This window comes from Loxodonta africana, chromosome 18 (genome assembly GCF_030014295.1).
Source record: "Loxodonta africana isolate mLoxAfr1 chromosome 18, mLoxAfr1.hap2, whole genome shotgun sequence".
In the NCBI taxonomy this organism is placed as follows: Eukaryota; Metazoa; Chordata; class Mammalia; order Proboscidea; family Elephantidae; genus Loxodonta; species Loxodonta africana.
The window spans coordinates 30,217,730-30,240,593 of NC_087359.1; the positions used below are offsets into that span (position 1 = coordinate 30,217,730).

General features: G+C 35.7%; 1 protein-coding gene and 1 non-coding gene across 13 annotated transcripts in view; both read left to right on the top strand.

Annotated features, from left to right (window-relative positions):
• CDC27 (cell division cycle 27) overlaps nt 1-22,864 on the top strand; it is a 63,786-nt gene that overhangs the window by 27,467 nt on the left and 13,455 nt on the right. For 4 of the 12 annotated variants that reach the window (XR_010318330.1, XM_064270978.1, XM_064270972.1 and 1 more), the window contains exons 7-15: nt 59-270; nt 1,058-1,172; nt 3,343-3,476; nt 8,468-8,567; nt 9,619-9,826; nt 10,035-10,207; nt 12,623-12,775; nt 13,377-13,585; nt 15,624-15,741. Coding sequence is in view for 11 of the 12 variants with exons in the window: in XM_064270978.1 (XP_064127048.1) it covers nt 59-270; nt 1,058-1,172; nt 3,343-3,476; nt 8,468-8,567; nt 9,619-9,826; nt 10,035-10,207; nt 12,623-12,775; nt 13,377-13,585; nt 15,624-15,741 (1,422 nt within the window). In the remaining variant the exon portion in view is untranslated. The remainder of the gene's footprint in view (nt 1-58; nt 271-1,057; nt 1,173-3,342; nt 3,477-8,467; nt 8,568-9,618; nt 9,827-10,034; nt 10,208-12,622; nt 12,776-13,376; nt 13,586-15,623; nt 15,742-22,864) is intronic. The other 8 variants (XM_064270979.1, XM_064270974.1, XM_010594540.3 and 5 more) reach the window with 3 other exon arrangements.
• Nucleotides 17,811-17,914, top strand: LOC111751812 (U6 spliceosomal RNA). Its single transcript, XR_002786894.1, has one exon. It is a non-coding gene; the product is annotated as a U6 spliceosomal RNA (small nuclear RNA).

A 22,864-nucleotide genomic window follows, 5' to 3' on the forward strand; every position in this document is an offset into this window, starting at 1 on the left:
GCGTGATCTGAACTAAATAATATATGGTAAATGACATGGTAGAAAATTTCTATTTCAGGAATTAAACAGACTGAATTTAGAATCTTCCAATTCAAAGTACTCCTTAAATACAGATTCCTCGGTGTCTTATATTGATTCAGCTGTAATTTCACCAGACACTGTCCCTCTTGGAACGGGAACTTCCATATTATCTAAACAGGTTCAAAATAAACCAAAAACTGGTCGGAGTTTACTAGGAGGACCAGCTGCTCTTAGTCCATTAACCCCAAGGTAAGACAAAAAAACATACTTTAAAATATGCCATAATAATAAATGATCTTATAATAATTCATATTAATTAGTCATGTAAATTAATCTGAACGGCAAATTCCTAAATCAGTATGGAAATTGAGGCACTTAATAAATCAATCATGGAACTATTCTCCTTTCAGAAAATGAAATAAAAGAAGTATACTACATGTGATAAAGATAATATTAAATGTTGCAGAAATTCTTAAAACTCTTAAACACATATTTTTCAGCTAGTGTGTATATTAAAAAATATTGTCCTTATGACTCTGCAGCAGTGGGTAGCTGTGACCCCTTTGAGACATTGGTATGCTTATGATGAAATCAGCAGTAGTTATTGTTAAGGTGTTGCTTTCCAAAATATTGAGGAAGGATTTACATCTATCAATATGAAATATGAATAGAGACATTCAACCTTCTCTAGAGACATTTCCTGCTGTAATCGTGTCTAAATTCCAAAATTTTGAAGTACTTTTATCATTTGGATCTTAGCTTTGATAAAGCCACTCTTCTTCATTTCTAATAAGGCTTCTGAGATCATTAGTTGCTGCTCAATTTAGTTCTTTGTTTGATTTCTTTTTTAAAATCTTCGTTATGGTGGGTGGAATAGTCTACATTCACAGCTTACTTTTAATCTGCCCCTCAGATCTTCACTGCCCCCAAGACTGATTTGCCATTCTCTTCCTTTTAGACCTTCTAATTTAAGTATACTGCTGCTTTATATATGCCTTGATGACTTTTTGACACCTTGATTTCAACCTCTTCTCAGTTTTGGGATTTTGCCATTAGAAACCCCAAGTCCTGGAGATGGATCCTATTTACAAAACTACACTAATACAACTTCTGTAATTGATGTGCCATCTACCGGAGCCCCTTCAAAAAAGGTACTTTCCGTTTAAAATGTAGCTTAGTATTGGTAAAAGAAACTCATTTAAAATTCCAATCTATTAAAGGTCATTTCAGGAGTCCCTGGGTGGTACAAACAGTTAAGTGCTCAACTACTAGCTGAGAAGTTGACGGTTTGAACCCACCCAGAGGTGCCTTGAAAGACAGGCCTGGCGATCTGCTTTGAAAACCCTGTGGAGCAGTTCTACTCTGCACACATGGGGTCCCCATGAATCAGAATCAACTCGACGGCGCTAGCAACTACCACAAAAGGTCATTCCAGTGAAACTAACTTTTTATAAATGCTTGTACCTTAGAATGTATGTCATCATCATAGCCTCCTGGGTATCGTAGGTTACACAGAGCTGGTTGCTCTTTTGTTCAAGTAAGATTGTAACTCAAAAGTCTGGTTTATTTAGGCATATAGCTAAATAAACATATTCAGATTTTTACTTTTAATTTCTTTTAATTAAGATTTTATAATGTTCCTTTATATAGGTCTGTGGCAGTAGAGGCCAAAGTGCCATTTGTTTAAAGTGTATCTGTGTCAGTATATCTTTTGAGAGAATTAAATTAGTTTATGTAACATGCCTATTGCCATGCCTGGAACCTAATAAATGTTCAAGAAATGGAAGCTAAATAAGTCATACTAATATGTGAATGATTGACAGAGCTCCTTTACTCTCCTAGAGATGTACTATTTGTTTGTTTTTTTTTTTGACATCTCTTCCATTCCTGAACCTCAGAATCTCCAAAAAATTTTTGCTATAGTAGTTCCTTACCCAGAAAAACCAAACCCATTGCCGTTGAGTTGATTCCAACTCATAGCAACCCTATAGGACAGAGTAGAACTGCCATGTAGAGTTTCCAAGAAGTGTCTGGTGGATTCGAACTGCCAGTCTTTGGTTAGCAGCTGTAGCACTTAACCACTACGCCACCAGGGTTTCCCCAATAATAGCTCCTTAGTAAGTGATAATAGGAACTCTAAGACTAGTGACAAGGGATTGCAAAGTAGTTTATATATGAATTGTTTAAAACCTGATTTTTAGAAGTTAGGAACTACCTGCTCTTGTATTGTTACAAGAGTGAAATGTAATTGTGGAAATCAGTTTATTACAGCCATGAAAACGGTATGATAGGATGGTAGTTATTAGCATGCCAGGTGAGATGGGCCAAAACCAGGAGAGCCATGTCTACCAAGGGCAAGTTAGGCAGTAGAACGGACAAGTTAGGAAGTGGAACAGACAAGAGTTAGCTTCATTGCCCAAATAATAAAAGTCATTTACTGCCTCATCCTCTCCTGCCCCTGATCCCTTCTTACCCAAGGAAGTTATATGAAGTTTCAAAAAGGAAGAGATGATCAATGACATGGAATGCAGGAAAGGTCAAAATAAGGCTTTCAGATCTGGTGAGAACATGATTATTAGTGATTTTGTAGTGAGAGAGTGGCAGTAAATTTCAAAATTATCTGGTGTTTAAAAAAAAAACTACTGACACAGTAGTCATAGATCACTTTTTAAAGAAGCTAGATGATGAAAACAAATAGAAATAAGGTGATAAATCAGAGGAAACAGAAGGGGCAAGCAAAGATTTGCTTTTTTCTCCAAGGGAGGTATTTTTGAACGATTGGAAATACCAAAAAAGAATAGTAAGTCTAAGAGCAATATCCTAAGAATTTGGGAAGTAATTGGATATTTTTATCTTCTCCTCTAAACTCCGATAAAGCTGTTTTTACTAAGTGCCAGAGAAGTAGAATAAAATCTTACTGTTGTTTTTTAAGTGTGATAAGTTTTATCATAATCTTGATAATAGTGGTTGTCTTAAAACTCTTTTTATTTCTAGTGCCCAGCACCTAGCCCCAAATACAGAAGATACGTGATAAATGGAGGATGAGCACAATAAGATAAAAAGAGTATCTTCTCGGAACTTGGGGCCTTTCCTTTGAAACTAAAGGGACAATTGAAAGGATAACACAGAAATAAAAATACTCTGAGGTTAAAATGAAGATATAGGCTGATGTTCATATTAGATAAATAATGATTTATTGAATAATTCAGTAGTTTTAAGATGATCGTATATATTATGAAATCTTTCATTGGAAGAATGCAGATAGGCTAGTTGTGGTGTCTTTTATCATTTACATTGCAGTTTATAATTCACAAACCTTAGATTTTTCGTGTTTTACAGTCTGTTGCCAGAATCGGCCAAACCGGAACAAAGTCTGTATTCTCACAGAGTGGAAATAGTCGAGAGGTAACTCCAATTCTTGTTGCACAAACACAAAGTTCTGGCCCACAAACAAGGTATTTATTATGCTGTCATTATTTGACATTGTTCAACTAGCATTTTCCCTTCTTTTCTTGCAGTAAAACTTGATTCTTCTTACTTCTTCAGTTTAGGCAGGATTTTACCCCTGTCCCCCAGGAATAGTAGAATAACTGTTATAAATTATGAATATATAAATTTTGAAATTCCTAACTTACTGAAAAGACTAGTACAAGTTTTAGTTGAATATTATAATGTAAATCAAGAAAAGACTTAGCTGAAGTATTTTTTTTACTCTGTATCATGAATCTAAAATAAATATTCTAAACACTCCTCCAAAATACTTTTCCTCATATGCACATAACCTTCTCTGTATGTCAAGTACAGATAGTTTTCATTCTCCCCTTCTTCTTCCCCCATGTGCATGTCTATAACCAGATCATAAAATAAATAATTTATTTCTATACAGAAAGGGTGTTAAATAGGGGTTTTTTCCCCTATTCAAGGACTCAAAAATAAATTATAACTAATATTACAAAAGATGCAACTCTGTCTTCTTCTAAAATACTGAACATATATCATAAACATTAAAACAGATACAAATATATACCTGGACTATATTAAATATATATATATATATGTATATAATAGGCCTCAATAGTTCTGTAAGGCTGGGATGGTAAATCATCTCATCTTCAGTACCAGCTTGCAGACAGGTAACAGTAACTGCCTGAGGCTCTGTTATGAGAAGGATCCTGAGAATTCCTTCAAAGCAACATTATATAGGCTGAGTATATGCAAGTGGCTCTGTGGGAAAAAGACCTGGTGATCTGCTCTCATAAAGATTACAACCTAGAAAACCCTGTGGGGCCGTTCTTGGGCAGTTCTACTCTGTCTCATGGGTAGCCATGAGTTGAAATCGACTGGATAGCACCTAACAACAACAACATATGCTAGTCCTAAAGAATATGTAAAGATAAGTCTACTGAATGTAACTGTAATAAGCATCAACTATTAATAACTTTATGTCACTTGTATTGATGATTCCATTGTATCTCCTTTATTGCCTTATTGGAGCCCTGGTGGCACAGTGGTTAAGAGCTCGGCTGCTAACCAAAAGGTCGGCAATTCAAGTCCACCAGCTGCTCCTTGGAAACCCTATGGGGCAGTTTTACTCTGCCTTGTAGGGTCGCCATGAGTCAGAATCAACTTCATGGCAACAGGCTTGGCTTTTTATTTTTTTGGTTTATTGGCTTATTAGCAATTACTTTTCATTTTGTACTTTTAGTGGTTGTTTTTGGTTTATAGTGTACATCTAACTCATCAGAATCTACCTTCAAGTAATATTATACTGCTTCACATATAGTATAAAACCTTACAACAGTATACTTCCATGTTCCTCCACTGTCTTTATGCAATTGTCATATATTTTATTTCTACATATGTTATAAATCCCACAGTAGTTTTCATTTCTGCTTTAAACAGTCTTTTATCTTTTATAGAAATTTTTTTAAATAAGACAAAGAAGTCTATTTTGTATTTATTATTTCTGGTGTTCTTTTCTTTCTTTCTTTAGATCCAGATTTTTATCTGGTATCATTTTCCTTTAACCTAAAGGACTTCTTTAATATTTTTTCTTGTCCATGTCTGGTGGTAATAAATTCTTTCAGCTTTTGTATGTCAAAAAAAAGTCTTTATTTCATCTTTGCTTTTAAAAGTATTTTTACTGGGTATAGAATTCTAGTTGACAGTTTTTTTCTTCAAAGATGTTGCTTTACTGTCTTCTGGTTTTCATTATCTCAGACAAGAAGTCCGATGTCATTCTCATTGTTGCTCCTTTGTACAGTAATGTGTCTCTTTCCTCTAGCTGTTTTAGGATTTTTTTTCTCTATCACTAGTTTTAAGCAATTTGATTATGATATACCCTAGTGTAGTTTTCTTCATGGTTCTTGTCCTTGGGGTTCATCTAGCTTCTTGGATCAGCAAGCTTATAGTTTTTAGTCTAATTTGACTAATTTTTGGCTATTATTTCTTCATATATTTTTTCTGTCCATGTCTTCTCACTTCTTCTGAGACTCCAAGTACATATCTGTTAGATCACTTGAAGTTGTCCCTTTAGCTTCCAAATTCACACACTCTGCTTTTTTTTTTTTTTTCTTTTTTGGACTTTTTCCTCTCTGTGTTTCACTTTGGACAGTGTTTATTGCTATGCATTGAAGTTATTTAATCTTTTCTTCTGTAATGTCTCATCTTCTGTTAATCCCATCCATTATATTTTTCATCTCAGACATTGAATTTTTTATCTCTAGATGCTTGATTTGGGCCTCTCCTTAACATGCCCATGCTTTCTTCTACCTTTTCGACCATATGGAACGTATTTATAATAGCTCTTTTAATGTTCTTAATCTACTGATTCTCTTCCTGTGTCATATGTGGGTCAGTTTTTATTGATTGATTTTTCTCTTTATTATAGATCCTATTTTCCTGCTACTTTGCATGCCTGGCTTTTTTTTTATTGGATGCCAATAAATTTTATGTTGTTAAGTACTAGATTTTTTTTTTTTCCCCCTTTAAGTGTTTTCAAATTTTGTTCTGGGATGCAGTTAAGTTGCTTAGAAGCAGTTTGATCCTTTTAAGTCTTGCTTTTTTAAACTTTGTTGGATGGGAAGGAGCAGCCTTTAGTCTGGATTAATGTTGCCCCACTATTGAAACAATACGAGTACTTTACCCAATGGCCCATTTATTATGCAGTTTCTCCGCTCTGGCTATCAGAAATGTGAGCTATTCCCAGCCTGGGGTTGAATCCAAGAATTGTTCTGCCTGCTCCTTTCCAGTGGTATTTTCCCCCAGCTTCTGGTATTTACTCACACTACTGTACTTATATTTTCAGGTAAAGACTCAAGGGAAATCCCCTTTCAGATCTTTGGAGCTCCTCTCTGTAGCTTTCTCTTCTCCACTACTCTGTCCTGCAAATTCTAGCTCCCTTGGCCTCTTCTAATTCTCAACATTTTCTTCTCAATGCAGGGAGACCACTGGGCTCTATTTGTGGCCGCCTCCCCTGCAGCCTTGAAAATCTCCTCAGACATGTTTTCAGACCTGTTGTCCAGTGTCTGAAAACCACTGTTTCGTATACTTTGTTAGGTGTTGTAGTTGTTTAATATGGGAGAATAAATCCGATCCATATTATAAAATCATGACTGGCCGCAGAAGTCTGTTCTTTGTATTTAGAACGTTTTTTTTTTTTTTTTTCCTTAAATGGTATAGCACTCTTAGCTAACTAAATGGCCCAAGGAAGTTTGTGTAGCATTTTCTCCATGTAAATTTTCCTCTAAAAATGATTTTTATTTATTTCCATAATTTTTTAATAACTATCAGAATACTTTATAGTATATGAGAAAACCATAAAACAATGATGCTTAGTTATACAAACTTTACAAAAAAGAAGTTTAAAACAACTGACACGTATTCACATAGCTTGTAAGCGGTGGAACCTGATTTCAAACCTAGGCAGTCTGATTCCACAGCACACTCTTTTCACTGTCAAACTCCTAGTTAAACAGATGCAAGCTATAATTATTAGTATGTAAATATTTCATGTAATGTGACCAGTACTTCAAAATCACTCAACATCCTGCTTCATTTTTGTGGTGCCTGTCAGATTTGGGGCATTTTGTCCTTGTGTCATGTCAGCCTTTGGAGCTAGTAGAACACTAACCAAAATTATTTCATATGACGAGTTTGTCTTCTCCACCTTCCCAGCCACAGAACACCTCTTTTTACTGGTTTTACTTTTACCCCACAAAATTTATGCTGTCCTCATTCAGCCTTCTGTCTGTTTAAAGCAATCTCAGCAACATTCTCAGGCTGCCCTGTGCTGTGAAATTATTCTCTCTCACCTCTCAGGCAAAAGACTTTTCTATGATCAGGCAATCTTACTAACAAAATGAGGAGCCCTGGTGGCACAGTGGTTAAGCGCTTGGTCGCTAACTGAAAAGTCGGCGGTGCAAACCCACCAGACGCTCCATGGAAGAAAGATGTGGCAGTCTGCTTCCATAAAGATTACTGCCTTGGAAACCCTATGGGGCAAGTTCTACTCTGTCGTATAGGGTTGCTACGAGTCAGAATCGACTCAGCGGTAACGGATATGAACAAAATATAATTCATGTTTGTAATGTAAATGACACATACATAGTTCTTCCTTCCCAATAAAGGATATTGTACTTTTAAAAATGAATTGGTTGAGCCAAATGACCTCACATGTAGAAATTCCTGCTTTGGGGCTCTGTCTTTTGAAAGATTAAGGACAGCCCTAGGCATTCTTTACTCACTGGTCAGCATCTCTTTTTTATTTTTAGATACTTCTTTGCCCCAGACTCAGGTAACTAGCAGGATTTCCCATACTGTAGGCAGTTTAGTCCATAGACTTAACACTCTCAATTAGATGGTCTCAGGTTTTAAGTTTGGTTGTTTTCTAAGAATGAAATTTTTTTATCTTAGGGTTTGCCTTTAAAGTAAAAAATATGTCCAAGTGATGATCAGAATCCTTTTGCTCTAAACAGAATAAACTTTGATGGAGCTGTTTGAATCTACAGGGAAGTAATTTCTCAAGTATTAGTTGTTCTAGTGGTATGCATTTGTTGATGTAATCCCACATTTAGAATTTCTATGGCCGGCTGTCTTTTCCTTTTTCCCTAACTTGCAATGGTTGCAAATGAGGGCTAGATATAATTGGCTTATAGATGTGTTTACCATTTATTGGCCCAGAATTTTTATTTAGATTGTTCTAAATTTGAATTAGTGGTTTCAAACAGAATGGGGATCTGCTTTATAACCTTTACCACTTTATGGTAACATGAATAGTTTTTAAATTATGAGTTTTCATAGGGGGAAAAGAAAAAGACCAACCAAACTCATCAACTTTAGAGTACAAACATGGTAAATGAATATTTTTTGAAAAATTGAATTGAAACAAAATTAACGATCATAAACAGAGTGAAAAATAAATGTCTTCTTTTATAATTTTTTTTAGTACAACACCTCAGGTATTGAGCCCCACTATCACATCTCCCCCAAACGCACTGCCTCGAAGAAGTTCACGACTTTTTACTAGTGACAGCTCCACAACCAAGGTAATTTAAAGTTGTCTGTAAGTCAACTTAACACATCCCCCGTCCAAAATTTCTGTTCATCAATAACTCTGTTCCTGGTAAACAACTTCCCTTAAGTTTATCCTAATAAATTTTCTTAAATTTAGAATTTAAAAAAATTCTTTTAACTTGGATGGCCTTATACATTTTATAAAAATTTTTAGCCCATTGATAAATATTACTATGTAATAATCCTGAAATGACAAATTTATAGTGCTGGAGAACAGATTACTGGGTACCAGGAGTTAAGATTGTGGGTGTATGGCTACTAAAGGAAAGCCAGGGAATTTCTTTGAGGTGATGGAGTAGTCCTGTGTCCTAGTTGTAGTGGTTGATTACACAAATCCATGTGTGTGTTAAAATTTCACAGAAGTATATACCAAAGAACCAGAAAAGAATGCATGTGAAAACTGATGAAATCCAGTTAAGGTCCGTAGTTTAGTTCACTGTATTGTACCAATGCCAGTTTCCTGGATTTTATGATGCAGTATAGTTACGTCAGATGGAGAAAAGTTGGGTGAAAGGTAAATGGGAATTCTCTGTATTAATTTTGTAACTTCTTGTGGATCTAAAATTATTTCAAAATAAAAAGTTCTTACAAATTGGAGGGACTCCTTATCCCTTTGTAAATTTTCTTGGTCCATTAACAAATATTATAAGTGGTCTTTAACTTTGACTATACAAATCAACAATTTTGACTTCCCAGTTTTAATGCCCATGAGACACTTAGGTAGTATTACATCTACTTATTTTCTTATTTTTCAGTAATAAATGAAAGTATGATATACTTTCAGAAAAGAGCAATACTTAATGTTGACTCTTACCTTAATCACTAGCTAGTCAGTTAATGAAGTTTATTGTCAGAGTTGTTGCATTTAAATTAAATTCCTTTGAAAACCTTTGTTTTAAAAAATTTCTTCTGAAAATATTTAAATTAAGATTGCATGCTTATGTATAATACTTGAGAAAGGGTAGAGGAGAAATCTAAAATACATGAGTATAACAAGTGTGGGATTTCCTCCCCTTTTTACAGGAGAATAGTAAAAAATTAAAAATGAAGTTTCCACCTAAAATCCCAAACAGAAAAACAAAAAGTAAAACTAATAAAGGAGGAATAACTCAGCCTAACATAAATGATAGCCTGGAAATTACAAAACTGGACTCTTCCATCATTTCAGAAGGGAAAATATCCACAATCACACCGCAGATCCAGGCTTTTACTCTACAGAAAGCAGCAGCAGGTCTGTTTGGACTGCTTAATATCTTCTTTGTATTTTATTTTATTACTCACTTATTTTAAGTAAACTTTTTTATGTTCATTACAGTGCCTTTAGTGTTTTCTACATATATGTTGAAATTTTTAATGAGTTTTTGATAATTAGCCTTTCTAGAAAATCAGACTGGTTTGTTGTGTTTTTCTCCTTTGTTTACTATATTGTTTTCTCCTAGAAGGTTTGATGAGCCTTCTTCGTGAAATGGGGAAAGGTTATCTAGCTTTGTGTTCGTACAACTGCAAAGATGCTATAAATATACTGAGCCACCTACCTTCTCACCACTACAATACGGGTTGGGTACTGTGCCAAATTGGAAGGGCCTATTTTGAACTTTCAGAGTACATGCAGGTAAGTATAGAAAACAGTTATATATGCCTTTCTAGAGATAATTAAAATTTGCATGCTTGAGAAGGTTAGATCTAAAAGGGTAATGTTTATTTTGTAACATCTTTATGCTTTTTTTTCAAAATTTGTAATTTATAAATATAGTTATTTCTTGTTTTGAAGAATGAGTAATTTAAATTCTATAAGAATACTTGAGATAGATTTGTAGAAAACTGGGTTATTAATACATTCTTATGTGGAACACTTGTACCTTATTTAGTTGGAACTGAAATACGTATTTATGAAATTGTATTGTAAATTCTTTCTACAACATATATGGAGTTTTCTACTAGGGTGAATTTTTGGCATTATGTTTTAAAAACTTAAAGAATGCCGTGAAGAAAGTTGTATTTAATTGAGGGCATAATATCCTTATCACAGGTTTTTATCCTTTTAATTTTAATTACATTTGTTGCTTAAGTCTTTTGTTTGTGACAGAAAAGGAGAGGATGATTTAACCTAGAGCCAAAGAAAAGCCTAATTTCATATTTAATAACCTCCCCAGTTCTCATTACCAAAACATTTTCTCTTCTGCCTTCTAAACCTAAAATAAAACACCCTTCTAATAAACCTATATATTACTAAAATTTCTCTGATGTGGATTATTTACAGTTGGTAATAAGATTACTTTCTGCTGTATTTATTTTCAGTTGTTCAGCATGTATTTAAGTACTTACCATGTGCCAGACTCTTTTCTAGGCTCTGCAATATAGCTAGACAGAATTTCTTGCTTTCGTGGAGCTTACATTCTAGTAAAAGAAACAGATTGTAAGCCAATAAATGTATAGGGACAAGTAGCTATAAATCATCTGAAAAAAGAAAGCCTGGTAAGGCGATTGGAGGACAGCGAAGTGTGGTGCTGTTTTATAGTGTGGTGCTCAGAGAAGAAAAGTTCCTCCTCCCTTCATGAGCCATGCAAAGGTATAGAGGGGAAATGTTCTTCTAGGCAGAGAATAAATGCAGACTTTACCTGTTCCTGTAATTTTGCTTAGTAAAGAAAAGAGGCTTGTAGTCAGAAAGTCATATTCATTGCTCAAAACCAAACCTGTTGTCATCAAGTGTGTTCTGACCCATGGCCACCCTACGTGTTTCAGAGTAGAATTGTGGATAGGGTTTTAAATGGCTGTAAATTTATGGAAGTAAATCACCAGGCTCTTCTTCCATGGTGCTTCTTGGTGGACTTGGCCCTCCAACCATTCAGTTACTAGCCAAGTGCCACCTAGAGACCTAATCCATGTTTAGATTATGGCCTTTTGCCAGTACACAGACAGGCAAAACCTTTCTTTGACAAACCTTTTTCAAAATTATTTCTAGTTTGTTGTCTTACCCACTCACTGCTGTCAAGTCGTTTCCGACTCCTGGCAACCCTATAGGATAGAGTAGAATTGCCCCATAGGGTTTCTAAGACTGTAAACCTTTACAAAAACAGACTGCCACATCTTTGTCCTGCGGAGTGGGTAATGGATTCAAACTGCTGGTCTTTTGGTAAGCAGCCAAGCACTGTAACCACCGTGCCACCAGGGCTCCTGTATTGTTTCACAGATACTTCAAAAATACATGAATTTTGTTTTTTACCCCAGTTAGAGAACAGTGACCCAAATATTTAAAGACACCCAAAAACCAAACCAAGCCCATTGCAGCCGAGTCGATTCCGACTCATAGCGACCCTATAGGACAGAGTAGAACTGCCCCGTAGGGTTTCCAAGGAATGGCTGGTGGATTCAAACTGCTGACCTTTTAGCTAGCAGCTGAGCTCTTAACCACTGTGCCACCAGGGCTCCATTTAAAGAAAAGGTATCTGTATTTGGCTGGTGGCTAGCTTTGCCATCTTGTAACCAATAATGGCTTAAATGCCTATTTGAAAAACTTTATAACTTTTAAGAGATTTCAAGAAAGTTACAAATTGTCAAGCTAATCCTAGATATTGCATAAACCATTTTAACCTGTTTGTTCCCCTAGAGTTTACAACTTAATCCCTTAATAAAAGTCAGTGGAAAAATAGATTTTGTGTTAACAGAAGTCATCCTTCCATCACCTTTCCTGTGAGATACTCTGTAAAGCCATTATTAAAACTTAAACCTGTATTTTTGTAGAATAAAATACTGGCATGTCCTTTTTAAATGGTAACTTTGTATAGACTTCTTATCTGTCTTTTGGTGGAAACATATTTTTTTCCCCAGAGTTCATGTTCTTGACTTTTGTAAGTAGCAACACAAGGCCAGGTTGCTCAATTTGACCTTGTGTTATTTCTTACATCTCCACGTAAAAACCATAATACAAGGCAACATTTAGGTCCTGTGAAGCCAGTGCCCAGTGCCCTACCTGTATATATGTAAGCTGTATCAGCTTGTTTTCCCCTTACTAGTTTTTCTGTTTCAGGCTGAAAGAATATTCTCAGAGGTTAGAAGGATTGAGAATTATAGAGTTGAAGGCATGGAGATCTACTCTACAACACTTTGGCATCTTCAAAAAGATGTCGCTCTTTCAGTTCTTTCAAAAGATTTAACAGACATGGATAAAAATTCACCAGAGGTAGGTTGACTGAAACACTTTGCTTACATAGTTACCTTTTGATCACCGTTTACAAATGGAAGTCAACCAAATAATTAAAACACCATTTGGTATCACTCACACTTGTTTTTGTACTCTCGTCCATCTAGGCAGGGACCCAGAGAAGAAGAGAAAGTTCTGAAATATGTGGTGGAAATTAACAAATAGACAAACCACAAAGCATATATTTTGTTCAGAATTATTCAGGATGTGACCATTAAAATTGCTATCGTCACCATGTTGAGATTTCGTTAAAGAGTCGTATAGATTGAAAGAAGTGCTAATTTTAAATCAGTCATTTCAATTGTCATTTTAAGCCACGGGCACAGTTAATTGGTTTATATGGGCCACTCCTGTAGGAACTACATTGCAGTGCATAGCAAGAATGTTGAGTGATATCACTTTTCATAACATATTTAAGCTTAAAATTAAATGCATCTATAAAAACACTTCAGTTTTTACCTATATAGTCTAAGTGGAGTCTGAGGCTTGATTTCAGTGTTAGATTTGGTTTTGTTTTTAGAAAAAATAAAATTAAATTTTAATTGTGTTTGTTTTTTGCTTCCTTTTTTTTTTTTTTAAGGCCTGGTGTGCTGCAGGGAACTGTTTCAGTTTGCAACGGGAACATGATATTGCAATTAAATTCTTCCAGAGAGCTATCCAGGTTGATCCAAATTATGCTTATGCCTATACTCTGTTAGGTCATGAGTTTGTGTTAACTGAAGAACTAGACAAAGCATTAGCTTGTTTTCGAAATGCTATCAGAGTCAATCCTAGACATTATAATGCATGGTAAGTGCTAATAAAGTGCAAAGACAAAATCTTATTGATGAGGCTGATACATGGTAGTGTTGCTTGTTAGATCTCTGTTCTCATAAATTTGGTTACTAATACTTGAGGATGGTATTGGTTGGTAACTTCTAACTATAATGTTTTTATGTGAAATTTGTACCTTTAACCAACTCTTAATGATTATTAGAATATCAGATCCTTACAGTGAACAGTTTCAGCCATTTCTCTGCCAGGCTTTTGCAGATAGTTTTGTTACTTGATTTGTTAACTTTTTCTTTTAAAACTGAAATAATGGTTAACATAGAAAATGTTTGGGAACATGGGGAGGAAGAATAGTGTAATTCACCTAGGATAATGGAGAACAAACATTAAAAAATATCCCCTAGTTTTTGCTCTTTGACATATAATCATGAACATCTATTTCAATTCAGCATTCTAGTTTATTAAGTCGTGTCTCTATTTTACTTTTTCTGCTTGTGCACAAGTAGTCAAATAGAAAGTTTACTATCTGGCTTATATTGTTATCAAAGAAGACATGAAAAAATTTGTTCCTATTTCTGCCTCAATACTATATTTACATTTTATTGTATTTTCCTTGACTAACTTAATAGTTTAAAGATTAAGGAGAAGAGCAATTCTGAATTTATAACTCTGTAGTAGTCTGTATGTTAGAGTTTCTTTTGGATTTAATTATTATAATTGAGTTTTATCATTCTATTTGTCGCTAAATCAAAAACATTAGGTAACTAATGTATATTTTTGGATTTTTATGTATTTTTTTAATGGATTAATTTCTAAGTAGTTGTATTGCCTGAAAGATAGCCTGATAACTGCTAAATTTTGCTGACATGGGAGACACTCAAACTTTTTGATACTGCCTTTTCTTCATATACAGAAGTTTTCTAATATTTTAAGAGCTTAGTTCTTAGCAAGATCTGTATTGGTTTTTAAATGTGTGGTACATAGCCCTGGTGGCACAGTGGTTAAGAGCTCGGCTGCTAACCAAAAGGTTGGCAGTTCGAATCCACCAGCCGCTTCTTGGAGACCCCATAGGGCAGTTCTACTCTGTCCTATCAGGTCGCTATGAGCCAGAATCAACTTGAAGGCAGTGGGTTTGGTTTTTGGGTTTTAGTATATGTTCTGTTTAGGGTTTTGGGATATTGCTGTAGCTGCATTCTTAAGACACTTTGCCATAGTCAAAAATTGTTATAACAGTATCATTTAAAATGTAGGAAAATTCAGACTGGCAAGCTTTTACTAGGAGGAATTTAAATAATGAAATATTTAGGCCTCTCTAAGTATCTAACTAAACACTGAGCAAATTTATTATTCCAATTGCAGAGTAAATACTCCTTCTTTTGTTATCTCTACCTTCACCATCATTAGCATAAAGCTTTTTATGTTTTCCTCACATATAGCACCATTATAATGATAAACAAAGCCACTCTCAAATAAAACAGACATGTTGTGCCTTTTTTCTTATGCCTGTGGTGTTCAGTTATCATGTAGCCGTATGGCCAAGAGAGATATCCTTAGTGTAGATCAGTCATACTGTGTTCATTTGATGTTTTGAAAATTTGGGAGAAATTCCTGTATGTTATCTTGATACACTATTACATAGCCTTTACAAATTATAATTTTGAAGTCTATAGATATAGGAGTGTGTATTTGATACAGTAAATGAGGCGGAAGGGACGCCAAATATGATACTGTGTGTACTATAAGGATATAAAATATATACACATTTGAGCAAAGAATGGAAAAACTACATTTTGATTAAGATTTTGCTTTTTTTAATCATGACTGATGCTTTTTGCCTCCCTTCTAAAAATAAATAAATAAACCAAACCTATTACCCCTGATTCAGTTCCAACTCATAGTGACCCTAGAACAGAGTAGAACTGCTCCATAGGTTTTCCAAAGAGTGGCTGGTGGATTCGAACTGCCAACCTTTTGGTTAGCAGCATCCTATTATTAGCTAAACTAAATTAACAATCAGAAGTTCAAGTCCCTAAAACTATACTTTTTATACTTTCAGGTATGGTTTGGGAATGATTTATTACAAGCAAGAAAAATTCAGCCTTGCAGAAATGCATTTCCAGAAAGCACTTGATATCAACCCTCAAAGTTCAGTTTTGCTTTGCCACATTGGAGTAGTAAGTAGCTTTCCAAACATTGTTGTTAGTTGTCCTCGAGTCAGCTCTGACTCATGGCAAACTTATGTTTGACAGAATGAAATGTTGCCTCGTCCTGGGCTGTCTTCATGATCATTGGTGTGTTTGAGTCTACCGTTGTGGCTGTTGTATCAGTCCATCTCAGTGAAAGTTTCCTTCCTTTTCCCTGACCTTTTACTTTACCAAACATGATGTCCTTTTCTGAACATTACTGTTTTATTAATCTCCATTTTGAGATGTGTTTGTTATTGACTTAATTGCTATAATGAAAATTGGAGCTTGTTGTTGTTCTTGAAACAGTATCCTGAGGTCTTTTATGGCCAAATCATCACCTTTTTACTTGGCATAAGGAAAGATCTCTGGAGTGTCCTCACCCTTGAACAAGTCACTTAATTTTTCTGAGCCTCTATTTTATTAACGTCAGCAATACCTGCGTTGCCTATTTCATAGGGTTGTTATGAGACTCAAGTGAGATGCTTCATATTTTTTAAAATACTTTTCCATATGTTAATATTTCACTCCAAAATTAAGTAATTACTATTTCAAAGTAAATGATTCCTTGTGTTTATATGTGAGTGATACAGGTATATCAGAACAAATTAAAATTCTTGTAAGGCAATATGGATCACCATTTTATGTTTACCCCTTTAAAATATATCTAACGATAAATTATACTTTGATAGGAGGAAAGGTATCTTTGCTTTTAAAAATCTCATTTATTAGTTTCTCTGTAAGTATGGTATATTAAGTTCTCATTCTTGTTCTCTCTTCCTTCTTTGCTCTACCTTTTTCACGTGCATGCACACATGCATACACACACACACGTCATATTTGGCTTTTGTGGGATGGGCATACAGTATGAGGAAATTGTTAGTTTGAAATTTCACTATTTAGGAGAAAGAATTCTAGTTCTTTATTGACTATGATGAAATTGGCCATGATAATTTCCTTAAAAATTGACGTGGTGAATTCTTGTATATTACATACTATGGAAACAGTATAGACTTAAGTTTATTTTGTTTTGCCATCAGTTTAAGATAAGCAGATCGAACTCGAGTATCTCTTGACACCTTTATTGAAGTTTCCTATTTTTTAAGGTTATTGTTGAATGGATTGTTTTAGAATTCTGAGTAGCTTATTTGAAGAAGTTTTAGATAAGAGAATATGCTTTTGTCTTTTAGGGAACTAGTTTTTAGGGTCTCAGTCCTTTAGATGAATATTTGGCCACATGTAGTAATAACCTTCTGCAAAGACCATTGCATAAATTGTAGGTTATATAATGTAACATATGTGGTAACCACTAAGAAATCACCAGAAGAAACATTCAGAAGAAGGAAGTTGGCAAAAAGGCTCATCACAAAAAAGCAGCCAAATACAAAAAACAACAGAAAAATCAAAATGAAAAACAAGATATGAACCACTCAAAAAACAAATGCGTGAGGTAGACACTTCATTTTCAGCAGTGACCTTAAATGTAAATGGTCTAAACACCCCCATGCAAAAGGCCAAGAGTGGCAGAATGGATAAAAAAACATGATCCATCCTTTTGCTGTCTACAGAAAACATACCTTAAACATAAGGACACAAACAGACTGAAAATAAAAGAATGGAGAAAAAATAATTCCACACAACCAGTAAACAAAAAAAGCAGGGGTGGCCATATTGATATCAGATAAAATAGACTTTAAATCAAAGGGTCAATCCAGCAATAAGACGTAATAATTATAAATATATATGCACCCAGCAGCAGTGCACCAAAATACATAAAACAAATACTGATATGAAAGGAGAAATATATAACTCTATGATAATAGTAGGGGGTTACAACACACCACTTCAAATGATGGAACATCTAAAAAGAAGATCACTTAAGGACATTGAGAACTTTAATAAAACCATAAGCCAGTTGGACCTAGCAGACATGTATAGAACACTCCACCCAGCATTGGAACAATGCACATTCTTCTCCAGCACACATGGATCATTTTCCAGAATAGACCGTGTACTAGGACACAGAACAAGTCTCAACAAATTTAAAAAGATTGAAATCTGTGATTGCTTCGGCAGCACGTATACTAAAATTGGAATGATACAGAGATTAGCATGGACCCTGTGCAAAGATGACACACAAATTCGTGAAGCGCTCCATTTTTATGGACACGGGGAACCCATGCTGTCACATTGTGTAGATTGCAACCAATATCACAAAACAATATGTGTATAAATTTATTTGATCCTAGAAATCAACAACAGAAAAAAATAAAGAAATACATGGAAACTAAGTAATTGTTAGGTGCCATCATAGCAACCCTGTGTACAACTGAACAAAACACTGCCTGGTCCTTCACCATCCTCACAGTATTGCTGTATGTGAGCCCATTGTTGCAACCACTGTGTTAGTCCATCTCACTGAGGGTCTTCCTCTTTTTCGATGACCCTCTACTTTACCAAGCATGATGTTCTTCTCCAGGGACTGGTCCCTGTTGATAACAGGTCCAAAATCCCTGAGACAAAGTTTCGCCATCCTCACTTCTGAGGATCATTCTGGCTGTACTTCTTCCAAGGCAGATTTGTTCATTCTTCTGGCAGTCCAGAGTGTATTCAATATTCGCTAACACCATAGTTCAAAGGCATCAATTCTTCGGTCTTCCTTATTCATCATCCAGCTTTCACACGCATATGAGGCAACTGAAAGTACCATAGCTTAGGTCAGGCACACCTTAGTCCTCAAAGTGACATCTTTGCTTGTTAACACTTTAAAGAGGTCTCTTGCAGCAGATTTGCCTAATGCAGTATGTGGTTTGATTTCTTGACTGGTGCTTCCATGGGCGTTGATTGTGGATCCAAGTAAAATGGGATCCTTGACAACTTCAATCTTTTCTCTGTTTATTATGATGTTGCTTATTGGTCCAGTTGTGAGGATTTTTGTTTTCTTTATGTTGAGTTACAATGCATACTGAAGGCTGTAGTCTTTGATCTTTATCAGTAAGTCCTCTTCACTTTCAGCCCTCACGGTGTGTCATCTGCACATCACAGGTTGTTATGCCACGTTCTTCATAGAGTCCAGTTTCTCAGATTATTTATTCAGCATACAGATTGAGTAAGTATGGTGAAAGGATACAACCCTGATGCATACCTTTCCTGACTTTAAACCATGCAGTATCCTCTTGTCCTGTTCGAATGATTGCCTCTTGGTCTATGTAAAGGTTCCACGTGAGCACGATTAAGTGTTCTGGAATTCCCGTTCTTCCAGTGTTTTCCATAATTTGTTATGATCCACATAACCAAATGCCTTTGGTTAGTCCATAAAACACAGGTAAACATCTTTATGGCATTTTTTGCTTTCAGCCAAGATCCATCGAACATCAGCAGTGATATCCCTCGTTCCTCATCCTCTTCTATATCTGGCTTGACTTTCTGGCAGTTCCCTATTGATGTACTGCTGCAACCATTTTTGAATCATCTTCAGCAAAATTTTATTTGTATGTGATATTAATGATATTGTGTGATAATTTTCGCATTCTGTTGGGTCACCTTACTGTGGAATGGGCACAAATACCAGTCTCTTCCAGTAAGTTGGCCAGATAGCTGTCTTCCAAATTTCTTGGCATGGATGAGTGAGCACCTCCAGCAGTGCATCCATTGGTTGAAACATCTCAGTTGGCATTCTGTCAATTCCTAGAGCTTTGTTTTTCACCAGTGCCTTCAGTGCAGCTTGGACTTCTTCCTTCAGTTCCACTGGTCCTTGATCATATGTTACCTCCTGAAATGGTTGCACATCGACCAGTTCTTTTTGCTTCAGTGATTCTGTGTATTCTTTCCATCTTTTGGTGCTTCCTGTATCGTTCACCATTTTGCCCGTACCAAAAAAACCAAACCCGCTGCCGTTGAGTCGATTCCGACTCGTAGCGACCCCAAAGGACAGAGTAGAACTGCCCCACAGGGTTTCCAGGGAACGCCTGCTGGATTCAAACTGCCGACCTTCTGATTAGGAGCTGTAGCTCTTAACCACTACACCACCAGGGTTTCTGTTTTGCCCGTAGAATCCTTCAAAATTTCAACTCGAGGCTTGAATGTTTTCTTCAGTTCTTTAAGCTTGAGAAATGTCGAGCATGTGCTTCCCTTTTGGTTTTCTGACTCCAGGTCCTTCCACATTTCATTATAATACTTTACTTTGTGTGCTTGAGCCGCTCTTTGAAATCTTCTGTTCAGCACTTTTACTTTATCATTTCTTCCATTCCCTTTAGATACTCTTCATTTGAGAGCAAGTTTCAGAGTCTCTTCTGACATCACTTTTTGTCTTTTATTTCTTTTTCTGTCTTTTTAATGACCTTTTGCTGTCTTAATGTATGATATCATCCCACAACTCATCTGCTCTTTGGTCATTAACATTCGGTGCATCAAATCTGTTCTTGAGATCGTCTCCCAATTCAGGTGGGATATACTTAAGGTCATATTTTGGGTCTCATTGACTTGTTTTAATTTTCTTCAGCTTTAACGTAAACTTGCATATAAGCAATTGATGGTCGGTTTTTTTTCTTCTATAGTCATAACCTAGCCTTTTTCTGACTGATGATATTGAGCTTCTTCATTGTCTCTTTGCATAGAAGACCCTAAAGATTCCACAAAAAAACTGCTGGAACTAATAGAAGAATTTAGCACTGTTGTGGGGTACAAGAGCAACACACAAAAATCAGTTGGATTCTTCTTCACTAACAAAGACTTCTCCAAGAAAGAAATCAGGAAAATACTACTATTTTCAATACCCCCCAAATCAATAAAATACCTAGGAATTAACCTAACCAGGGACATAAAAGACTTATACAATGAAAATTATAAAATACTACAGGAGACTAAAATAGACCTACAAAAATGGAAAGACATCTTATGCTCACGGATTAGAAGACTTAATATAGTGGAAATGTCACTTCTTCCTAAAGTGATCTACAGTTACAATGCAATTCCAATACAAATCCCAACAGCATTCTTTACTGAAATGGTAAAACTAAGAAACCCTGAATAGCCAAAGCAATACTGAAGAAAAAGAAGAAAGCAGAAGGTCTCACACTCCCTGATATCAAAACTTACTACTATATAGCCACTGTAATCAAAACAGCCTGGTATTGGTTTTGCAGTAGACACATGAACCAGTGGAATAGAATTAAGAACTCAGAATTAAACCCAGCTATCGATGGACAATTGATTTTCCACAAGGGGTCAAAGTTCATTCAGTGGGACAGAAACAGCCTTTTTAATAGGTGATGCTGGCAGAACTGCAGAAAAATGAAACAGGACCCATACCTCACACTATACACAAAAACGAACTGAAAATGGATCAAAGGCCTAAATGTTAAACCTAAAACCATAGAATCCCTAAAAGACAACATAGGAAGAAAACTAGGGACCTCATCTTTTGTAAAAATAGGCTATCAAACATAACAAATGCATAAATAGAAGAAGACAAAATAGATAAATGGGACCTCATAAAAATTAAAAACCTCTTTATCAAAAGACTTTATTAAAAAGAGTAAATAGACAACCTACAAAGTGGGGCAAAAATCTTCGGAAACAATTTATCCAATGAGGGTCTTATCTCCAAATCTATGTAAAACTGCAATAACTCAACAAAAAGACAACCCAATTACAAAATGGGCAAAAGACATGAATAGAGCATTCACGAAAGAGGACATTCAGGCAGCCAACAAACATATGAAAAGATGTCCACGATCATTAGCCATTAACCAAATAACCTGTTGCCATCGATTCGAGTCCGACTCATAGCGACCTTATAGGTCAGTAGAACTGCCCCACAGAGTTTCCAAGGAGCGCCTGGTGGATTTGAACTGCCAACCTTTTGGTTAGCAGCCATTGCTCTTAACCATTATGCAACCAGGGTTTCCCATTAGCCACTAGAGAGATGCAAGTCAAAACTTCAGTGAGATACCATCTTACCCCAGCTAAAATGGCACTGATATTAAAAAAAAAAAAGGATAACAAATGTCAGCAAGGATGTGGAGAGATTGGAACCCTTATCCATCATTGGTGGGACTGTTAAATGGTACAACCACCATGGAAAACTGTATGGTGCTTTGTCAGAAAGCTAAAAATAGAACTACCCTATGATCTGGCAATCCCACACTTAGATATACACCCTAGAGACCTAAAAGTAATGATACAAACAGACATATGCACACCTATATTCATTGCTGCTTTATTCATAATGGCAAATAAATGGAAACAACCGAAGTGCCTATCAACAGATAAATGGATAAGCAAATTGTACTACATACATATAATGGAATACTGCACAACCATAAAGAACAATGAGTCCATGAAACATAACATGGATGGGCCCAGAGGGCATAATGCTTAGCGAAATAAGTCAAGTATATAACGACAAATATTGTATGATCTTTTATAAGAAGACAAAAATAAGTAAATAGAGAGGGACCAATGTTCACTGGTGGTTACCAGAGAGAGAAGGAGGGGTGGAGAAAGTATACTTTTTACCATAGAGACTAGTTACTTTTGGTGATGGGAAAAGTGGCTTCGAATGTGGATGTAGTGAGCACAGCACAAAGTAAAGACACATATTTATTTGAGCACGTATGAATTGATATAGACAAATTGGTTTATGGGTAGGTAAATGTGTGTGCATAGGTGAGAACAGATAGAAATATCTATAAACAAAAAAAAAAACAAACCCGGTGCCGTCGAGTCGATTCCAACTCATAGTGACCCTATAGGACAGAGTAGAACTGCCCCATAGAGTTTCCATGGAGCACCTGGTGGATTCGAACTGCCGATCTTGTGTTAGCAGCCGTAGCACTTAACCAGTATGCCACCAGAGTTTCCAGAAGTATCTATAGGTATGTGAAATACAGATATGTAAATGCAGGCACATATGTTCATCGAAGACACAAATACGGATACTCCTCAGACTTAACCAAATACCTGCCAACATTGGTTGTCTGCATTTGAAGGCTTAGGTCCATAGTCTCGTGGGACAACTCAGTCAATTGGCATAACATAGTTGAGAAAAATCAAATCTGTGTTGTAGTAAAGTGAGTAGTGTCTGCAGTCTTAAAGCTTGTGGGCTGCCTTC